The sequence below is a fragment of the Ctenopharyngodon idella genome, chromosome 16 (genome assembly GCF_019924925.1).
Source record: "Ctenopharyngodon idella isolate HZGC_01 chromosome 16, HZGC01, whole genome shotgun sequence".
NCBI lineage: Eukaryota > Metazoa > Chordata > Actinopteri > Cypriniformes > Xenocyprididae > Ctenopharyngodon > Ctenopharyngodon idella.
This window is the reverse complement of record NC_067235.1, coordinates 21,726,103-21,735,722: the sequence shown is the minus strand read 5'-3', so window position 1 is coordinate 21,735,722 and position 9,620 is coordinate 21,726,103. Positions and strand designations below refer to the sequence as shown.

Here is a 9,620-nt window from a genome sequence, read left to right as displayed (position 1 = left end):
AAATAGACACACAGACACACATATATGAACTAGCGTGACTGTAACACAAAGCAAGTTTTTGCAAATGCGTGAAATAAAATCAAAACTTCAGCCCCAGTGCAGTATGGACAGCAAGGAACCTGTGTTCAGGTTTGACTAGTAAAATTAATGGAAAAACTGGCACTTCAAATCAACATTTCAAACAAAAAACAAAACAAAAATAAAATCAAAATCCTTGACAGTCTTTGAGACATGTCTAAATATATATCCAAATCCACAACTTAATAAAAATAAGTATGTCTAAAAACAACTAGAGAATTTATAAGCCTTTTTATATAGAGCTATATAGCCTTAGGAATCTAGTGGTTACACCATGGTATAGTTTTTCCTTTTTTACTCCCAGCCTTCAAAAATTGGATTTTAAAGGCATTGTCTCAATTTTAACATGAAATACTGCTTTAATTGAAAAGTAATTCATTTGTATTATTTTCAATGAAAAAAAGAGAGATCATAATTATTGCATAAATATTAATTAGTACCTTAAAATTCTCTCAAAATACAAAAGAAAAAAGAAAAAATATTATTAAACAAAGCTATATTAAGTTGACTTTTACAGAAAATAAAAAAAATTACATTTCATGTGTTTGGACACTTTTGACCACAAACAACACAAGTGTGACCCCCAAATGAACAATACCAGAGGGTTAAAGCATCACACACCTACTGTTAACCAGCAATAAGTTTTAATAGGCCATTCAAGCTATTTTTCAACACACCTTGTACTGTTAACCAGCTAGGTTCCATGTTGGTCCAGGCAGATTTATAGAGCTGGTATAGTGCATCCCATGCAAGTCCCAGCATGCAAAACATACCTTATGCTGATGACCAGTAATGCTGGATTTTTCAGCAGGGAAAATGATGGATATTTCTATTTTTTTTTTAATGCAAGTAACAAATACAAAAAGTAGAAGCAATCAGTACAAAATTGCAAAAATCAAAACAACAACAACAACAACAATAATATATATAAAAAATATAACAGTTTAACAGGCTATATGTACATGCACCATTCACTTCTAAACACAAGCAAAACATTTTATGTTTATTTGTCTGTCTGGTACGTGCGTTTGTCATAGTTCCCATGAATATGAGCTCTCATTTATAGTTCTGTTTAGTGAATGATTCATTCATTTTTTGGGGCCAAACCCACAACTTTAATTGATCTATATCAGGTTTTGTTAGTACAACTTTTGTATTATTATTTTCAGGTTGTTTTTTTTTTTGCTATTATTTGAAAGTGAAGAGAGACAGGACTGTGCAGGGCTATGGCTCTGACTCAACTTCCATTTTAATGTCATTAGTTATTAGGCTATGTTTTGTTACTTCTAAGCAGTAACTTTTTGCACACTTAAACTTAAACTGCCATACATTGAATAACACATTAAGTTAATGTTGTTGTTGTTATTATTATTTTTATTTTTGCCAAATTGTTTTTTGCACCCCATTGACTATTAAACTGAGTATATGTACTTCTCTTTCACAACAGTACAGGAAATAAACACCACAAACATGCTGAAAACCACCACCTTACCATGTCTAATAATTTTGATATTCTATAGTAACTGGTCCTGTTTATGCTTTTCGAAAAGCTGTGCTAACAGAAACTTGTTTTGATCACAGGGTCCCTATTCGGAGCTGATATGTGGGTTAAAATGACTAAAGAAATGTGTGTCGGGGACTCTAAATGTGGTTTCCTGTTTGTCAAAACTTCTACTTAAAACCAGCAGAGGAAATAAGCATTGTGGTTTACATGTTGTTGGATAGCAGGCAATACAATGATATCATTGTACATTTTAATCAGTATTGTGCAACTGGAAAATTAAATATCAATACTACATATACAAGAGGTTGTCATGCATTAAATCAAACACACTGCCTTATAATGATTTGGTGAAAAAGATTATTGAGAGGCATAAGAGAGCTCTTGATTCACAGAGGGCCTATGACAAAGGGCCCCCCCCCCTTCTTTGACTTTGTAAAACCAGAAATGCAACATTCAAACAATATGCAAACTGCATGTTGTTATTGAAAACACCACAGACACTGTCAGTATCTCTAGGGCCTGAGACCTGTGTTTGATCATTGACATAAAAATGTTACAAAACATTTGCAATTTGAATTGCGTCATGACCACTTCCTCAGTAGACAAATCAAAGCTTCCAAAAAACCTTTCAGTTAGTTTATTTTCAATACAGGTTGTAGCTACCAAACAAAAATCTAATTCTGCTTAGATTCACAGTAGCTTTTGCTTTTCATATTCTAGGCTATTCAGTTACCAGTCCATGCAGCTTTGTGCTTCTAAGCCATCTCTATGCCGTCTTCCCCCTCTAGAACAGGACGCTTCTCAGGGCTGTAGTCCCGATCTGTGCGCTCCACATATCTCTGCAACGTGCTGTAGTATTGTTCACTTTGTCTAAAGGTGTATACAGCAGAGATCTCCTCCCAGGCCTTGTGATTTGGAAAGGGAAATGGTTCGGGACATTTGTTGTCAAAGAAACTCTTGAGGTTTCTCTCTGCTAGTTTGGTGGCATAGTCTTCTGCAAAAGTCTCGAACTTTTCCCTTTCCTTCTCCATGTAGATTTTCTGGAAAGTTAACTGAAGGTAGCTTACTTGAGAGCGGCAGTTCTTAAAGCAAGTCCCGATCAGCGCTACTATTGCTGATATGATAATAATGGACCAGCCGAGTATCTGCGAACATAGATCAATCAGTTGAATGTTACAAAAATATATATAAGTTATTGTTGTAAATTATTACACAGCTCTCTGGAATACTTATACATCTTAAAATGTTAAAGGGTTAGTTCACTCAAAAATGAAAGTTCTGTCATTAATTACTCACCCTCGTGCCGTTTTACACCTGTAAGACCTTCGTTAATCTTCGGAACGCAAATTGAGATATTTTTGTTTAAATACGATGGCTCCGTGAGGCCTACATAGGGAGCAATGACATTTCCTCTCTTAAGATCCATAAAGGTATTAAAAACGAAGGTCTTACGGGTGTAAAACGGCACGAGGGTGAGTAATTAATGACAGAATTTTCATTTTTGGGTGAACTAACCCTTTAAGGTGCGGTCACATTACCCAAATTTTGCAGGCAAAAAAGGTCACTTGCAGGCTATTTGTCAATATTCAGCGAAGCATGAAGTCACTTACAAACTGTAGAGAATCTACGTGACCAACTTGAACCTGCTGCGAAATCTGCGTGGCTAAATATCCACCTGAAATTTTGTGGATTCCTATAGAAATAACTGGATTTTGCTGGCAAAAATTTGCAAGACTGCACCTCTAAAGATTTTCTCAAAGGCACATTATGTAATTTTTCGCCGCTAGAGGTCGCCTATTCAAAACAAAGGAGTAGCTTGATGACACCGACATCGAGTGCGGAATCACGGGAGATGTCGTCTTCGTCTTACAGCTGTTGGAAAAGAATCCGAAGGGACTCAGGCAGAAATCATGTTCATGGATGAGATTAAGATACTGTAGCATAATGCAGAGCAGGGCTGAGTGCTGTGGGAGCGGAACGAGGCCGCTGGAGCTATTGCTACTGAGTGACGAGCGTGACACACGGCTCGAGAGCAGGGGAACTTTTATTATGCCACAGTCGCCGCTTCTTCCGGTCACGCGTATGTGGGGTAATGCAGCGCTGTTTAAATAATGTATCATATTATATTATACATTTGAGTGTGGTGAAAATTATGTTATAACGTTACTCTGTGCGTTCACTCTGTGGCTGCTGTGAGACACTTGTTGCACACCGCAGTAAGCTAGATCGATATTAGAGTATCATATTATTAAATGCTGGATGGCTTGTGTTGCTAAATGGCATGCAATTCATTTTAAAACATATTTTATGATGGAGAAAATGCTGTATTACTGTTAATAAAAATAAAGCTGCATCTGATTATGCTATGTTAGCTACTTGACAAAATAGTGTTTTTCTATGAGGCATGGTAAAAACATGGTTTTGAGCTATATAACAATGATTAGTTTTCTGTCTATAAATGTATCCAAACGGTTGTTCCCTTGTCTAATAAAACACATAATATATTCAAGTGTCTTTGGTGTTTCCATGGTTTCTACAAAATAAAAATAATGCAGGTAGGATGTCATTGATAGGCGACGCACAGACACGGTCCGTGTCCTGGTTAAAATCGCTTATTTCTCTGGATTTATACATTCTTGGAAACATCTGGGATAATGTAAGTACACAAGTCAACAAAATATATAACACTGTTCTAGTGGTTTTTGGATATTTTAATCCAAAAATCTTACATATTGTGCCTTTAAGAAAAAATAGTTTTACTGAACAAAACAATGAGTTTAGCATCAAGGCGAACACTGCAACAACATTACAGTAATGAAGTCCTCTCAGGTAGGCCTATTTTTCAGTACAACGCAAATGGCACCAGTTGCAATTGACACAAGAGCATGAATTCAAACATAAAATTGCGCCAGATGAGTGGATTACAGTGTTGCCATGGGCAGCGTCGAATATTAGGGATTATCCGTGCGAATGACCAGATCAGAATGATGTACTCAAATATGCTTGTTTAGGCTGTAATATATGAAAAAATTGATGAAGGAAAGTGTATCTTCATCTCACAATACACTGTTAAAAACAAAGGTTCCAAAAAGGGGGTTTGCCATAGAAGAACCATTTTTGGTTCCCCAAAAGCCATTTTAAAAATCTAAAGAACCCTTTTCCACTATAAAGAAGCTTTTGTGGAATGGAAAGGTTCCATTGATGTTAAAGGTTCTTCATGTTCCCATACATGCTAATAAAGAACCTTTATTTTTAAGAGTGTAACATAGTCTGTGCTCACCTGTGACTGGGCTCGCAACATCAACAGCAGTTCCATATTTTCATTTGAAGACAACTGGGACTTGCTGCAGGGCACTCGGGGCAGCTCTTCCCGGCACGTAGGTGTCTTGTTTTGGCAGAAAATTTTCACCACCATGTTTTCATCCAGGCCACTGATAGCACACTCATAAAAAGTTCCATTTAACAGTGCTACAGTGAGCCACATTATGGGGGCAATGCAGGCTCCAGATACCACTTTTACAAACACTGATAAGCATCCCACAAAGTTACCCCTGGGGCATAGTTTGAGAGGGTTGAGACAACACCCAGTATATAACCGCCAAAGACGTGAACTAACAAAGAGACCAATCGCCAGCAAAACGACAGCAGGGCCCAGCAGGAAAGTTAATCCATAGGAAAAATTCTGTTCTCGGTTGCACGGACACTGAAAAGACACCATGGAGAAGATTCTTTCACTACCTATTGTCAAAATAGCCATGAAGCTGTAGCCAATAGTGCTCTTCTGATTCGTGAGGAACCTTAGGACAGTCTTAAAAGAATCCATAGCTGGTACAGTCATGGCTCCAAATAAGTTGGTAAACTGAAAGAGATGGATTCTGCTATGGCACTCCCTTTTCTCTCGCTCTCTTTAATTTCTTTTTCACTTTGTTTTCCACACCCTCCTTTATCTCCTCCTTTTCTGTTCCTGGCATTCACCACAGCTCATCAAATCCCTCCCTGTCCATCCTTTTCCCCCTCCCACTCAGTAAAGGACCGTGACCAAAACCAGCTCATCAGGTTCTGCTGAAAATCAAAACAGACTACAGATGTGTATGGACACATTTACCCATCATGCAACAGCAGCCCCAACACTGATCTCAACAAAATCCCAACACTGCATTTTGGTATAAAGCTGATCTGTAGAACTGACAATGAGCTTTTTGTTATTGGAATTCTAGAATCTGGAGGATGGAATGTGGAAATCTAGAGGCTGGAAATTACCCAACATCTTTAAGACAGCAGATTAGTGGGTAAGGTCTATTGCAAAATAATTCTTTATATTAGTAAAAAAAAGGGAAGCGATTTGTTCTGGTCATGTGTAAGTAGACAGTTTCTGTTCTGCTATTGTTGTGCCCTGCACTTCTCCCATAGAAACCCAGCTTTAATGCTAACCCAAATGGTAGAGCTTAATGAATATTGATTTTTTTAAAGTGAGCTTTTAGCAGTGTGATTGTCTATTTGATTGTACATTATTACTTCACGAAAAAAGCCTCAAAGTGCTGCCTGTTGAAATATGAGATCACTAATCATCATGTGCATGAAATAAGCTGAAATGACACCAACTCTAACATTATAATGCAACTGTTTGTTTGTAGTCCCTTAAAAAAGCCCAGGTCACAGTTGCTCAAATAAATATGGATGTTGTTCATTTACTTACAAAAACACCTTGGTTGAAAATCTGAAAACTTTTATTTATAAAATTATAAAAAATACTTTTTATTTACATGCCACAAACACAAACTTTTTTATTATTCATATGAAAAATTATGTTGAATGACAAAACAAAAATTAAACAATAGTAAAAACCCAGCAATGTTAAAATCATACAATGGCAGTATTCAAAAGAAAAGCTAAAATAGCAAGACTAAAAACAACAATGAATTGACATTGTAAAAGGTACAGAAAATGAAGCAAGGCTATCTTTACAGCTATGTATTCACCCAAATAAAGCATGAAAAGCTGTCAATTAGACAGCATGCACATCTACAGGACCAGTTTGCTCTCGTCCACAAATGCAAGTGCTGCTGGGTTTGAAAAATCATCAGACTTCATTGAAGCCCTCACAGCTGGATTCTCAAGGTCCTCACAAGTGCACACATATTTGTGCAGGATGCTGTAGTATTCATCCATGCTTTGGAACTTATAGAAGGAGGAGATCTTCTTCCAGGCCTGTCTGGGAGGACTTTTCATAGGAATGGGTTTGGTTAACTCAAAGAAACTTGTTATGTTTCTCTTAGCAAGCTTTTCGGCATGCTGAGTTGTATAGCTGTCCAAATACTCACTCTCCTTCTGAGTGTACATCCTCCAAAACCTCAGCTGCATGTAACTGATTGGAGAATAGCATCTAGCCATGCATGTGAGCAGAAAGGTGAACATCATGACAGAAGCTATCAGAATCCAACCAAGTACCTATATTCCAGAATTAATAAAATTATTATTAGCCCACTGTAAAGAGAGGTAACTAACATCAGATGTGTTGAAGCACAGATATCACAATATAGAAATCATTTTAAGATTATTGTAGAGGACCTTATGAACGCAAATAACAAGATCTGTAGGAGAGTGTGTAAAACTGCTAAAATAACCCTTTATTACTAAAAAATGAACAACATTTGGAACCACTCATGAAAAATTCCTTTCAAAACTCGAACCCTCTGAAAGTCAAAGTTTGCAATCAAGTCAAGAGTCGAGACATAAGTAAATTTCTCCAAGTGTTTTTTATTTGTATTTGAGATCTAGGCTAGCCTGTTTGATGATACCTGATTTATTTATTTATTTATTTATTTTTGGACAAAGACTAAAAGGATACTATTACAAAAAAAAGTCAGTCTCCACCTGACTTTTCTACCGTCTGCTCACCTGAGACTCTGCGCGTATAATGGACAGAACAGCCGTTCTCTCACTTTGTGGAATTGTAGTTCCTTCACAAGGGAACTTCTCCAACTCTGTCCGACAGTGGGGAGACTTTTCGTTGCAAAGGTGGCTTCTAAAGAGAGTAACGTTGGCGCCAGTCATTGAGCACTCGAAATACACCCCTTTGAGTAGCGCAATTGCGATCCAGCTGAGAGGTGCGACCATTGCAGTCACGGTGATTTGAAGAAAAACACACAAAAAGCCAAATGCGTAATTAAAACGACAAAGTTTCGATTTCCTAAGGCACAGACCTGTGAAAAGTTTCCATGTTTTATTGCTCAACATGTAACTTAGGATGAGCAGTGCAACAGCGGGTACGAGGAGGCAGACGTTTCCATAAATGAAATTCCAATCATTGCAAGGACACTTAAAAGCAAAGACCGAGAAGACGTGCTCGCCACCCGCAGTTAAAAGAGCAATTAATCCGAATCCTAAATTGGTCTGTTGTTTCTGAGTGAAGCTAAGCAAAGGTTTTAACTTATCCATGCCTGCCAGCTGACGACCATGAGCTCTTTGTTCATGTAATGACACTCTCAGTTCCGTTATGAGACTGCTGAGTCTCACCTTCGTGCGTGTGCGGAATAAAAACATTTAGGCTAGTAGGCTACAAAGTGTTGTCACCTAATTCAAGAAAAACGTTGTAATGTCTGCTTTTCAGCTGTAATGGGAGATTGACTTTATGAGAAATGAAACAAAAAACATAATTTAAGTGCTATGTCTACTCACTAGTTAAAGGCATTGCAAACGAATATGAGCAAAACGTGTAGGCTAATGCCTTTAATGACGTTTTAAGGCATATGCATATTCAACTTCTAAACCAGTGATTCTCTGACAGGGGGCTTCAGCAAACTTCCAATGGGGCCTCGACATGACTTAAAGATATTTAAATTTTAATTAGCCTAATTTTAAAAGTGGGATTTTTGGACCTGGAAAAGTAGCCTAATGTAAATTAATAAAATCTTAAAGGGTTAGTTCACCCAAAAATGAAAATTATGTAATTTATTACTCACCCTCATGTCGTTCCACACCCGTAAGTCCTTCGTTCATCTTCGGAACACAAATTAAGATATTTTTGATGAAATCCGATGGCTCAGTAAGGCCTCCATTGCCAGAAATGTTACTGAACCTCTCAAGATCCAGAAAGGTACTAAAGACATATTTAAAACAGTTCATGTGAGTACAGTGGTCTTACCTTAATATTATAAAGCGACGAGAATACTTTTTGTGCGCCAAAAAAAACAAAATAAGGACTTTTCAACAATATCTAGTGACAGCCAATTTCAAAACACTTTACGAATCTTTTGTTCGAATCAGTGGTTTGGATCGCGTAAACATTAGTGTTCGACATCGGCTGCAGCTGGATGCAACCTGATCGGCGAGAGTAGCCGCGCGTGCAGGCGGGAGGAGCTGAAAACGGAGACGTGAAGTTGGACACTTTCTGCTTCTCGTAGTGACGCTCGTGCTGCGTTTGCACACTTTATCACAGCTGAAGTGAAATAAATGCAATTTTTGACTAATACACTGATGTTTCTGAGACATTTTCATTCAATACTTTATGTAGGTTACTGCTTACTTAGCTTCTGTTTTTACAAGAATAAAGTTCTACATAAGCATATTTAAATACCAATGTAGTGGGGTCTATGTTTTTTATCAGTTTTATTTTGATAAACATGACACAATATAACATCACGACTGCATGAAAAGAGCTTTGAAAGTTATAAAAATACAGATTTGTGAGCATTAGTGGAACTAAAGTTTTCAGAATAAACATGAAACACACATGATTGTTGTCATGCTCATCTGACTGCTCTCGAATCTCAAGTCGGACAAAATTTCGGCATGCACTGCTTCAAGTCAGCTGCTGATCGGTCTGTGCAGCGCTGCATTAAGTCGAACAAGCCTAAAGCCTCGTTTACTGAAATCACGTGACTTTGGCGCTCTGAACCACTGATTTGAAACAAAAGATTCATAAAGCTTTGAAGCAGTGTTTTAAATTGCCCATCACTAGATATTGTTGAAAAGTCGTTATTTTGTTTTTTTTTTGGCGCACAAAAAGTATTCTTTGCGCTTTATAGTGTTAAGGTAG

At 37.5% G+C, this 9,620-nt stretch overlaps 2 protein-coding genes across 2 annotated transcripts; both read right to left on the bottom strand.

Moving 5' to 3' along the window:
* Positions 1 to 705: 705 nt before the first annotated feature.
* Positions 706 to 5,551, bottom strand: calhm5.1 (calcium homeostasis modulator family member 5, tandem duplicate 1). Its single transcript, XM_051866549.1, has 2 exons — positions 4,863 to 5,551; positions 706 to 2,727 (listed from the first exon to the last, which is right to left on the bottom strand). The coding sequence occupies exons 1-2, from the start codon at positions 5,418 to 5,420 to the stop codon at positions 2,338 to 2,340; spliced, it is 948 nt and encodes a 315-aa protein (XP_051722509.1). The 5' UTR covers positions 5,421 to 5,551; the 3' UTR covers positions 706 to 2,337.
* A 740-nt stretch (positions 5,552 to 6,291) lies between these two features.
* calhm6 (calcium homeostasis modulator family member 6) lies at positions 6,292 to 8,252 on the bottom strand. Its single transcript, XM_051866521.1, has 2 exons — positions 7,481 to 8,252; positions 6,292 to 7,030 (listed from the first exon to the last, which is right to left on the bottom strand). The coding sequence occupies exons 1-2, from the start codon at positions 8,123 to 8,125 to the stop codon at positions 6,605 to 6,607; spliced, it is 1,071 nt and encodes a 356-aa protein (XP_051722481.1). The 5' UTR covers positions 8,126 to 8,252; the 3' UTR covers positions 6,292 to 6,604.
* Between the last annotated feature and the right edge of the window lie 1,368 nt (positions 8,253 to 9,620).

Coding starts and splice junctions, on each gene's coding strand:
- calhm5.1 (XM_051866549.1), bottom strand. CDS start 5,420: ATGACTGTACCAGCTATGGATTCTTTTAAGACTGTCCTAAGGTTCCTC. Junction 2,728..4,862: donor TGTTGCGAGCCCAGTCACAG/GTGAGCACAGAC, acceptor CTATGTTCGCAG/ATACTCGGCTGGTCCATTAT.
- calhm6 (XM_051866521.1), bottom strand. CDS start 8,125: ATGTTTTTATTCCGCACACGCACGAAGGTGAGACTCAGCAGTCTCATA. Junction 7,031..7,480: donor TTATACGCGCAGAGTCTCAG/GTGAGCAGACGG, acceptor TCTGGAATATAG/GTACTTGGTTGGATTCTGAT.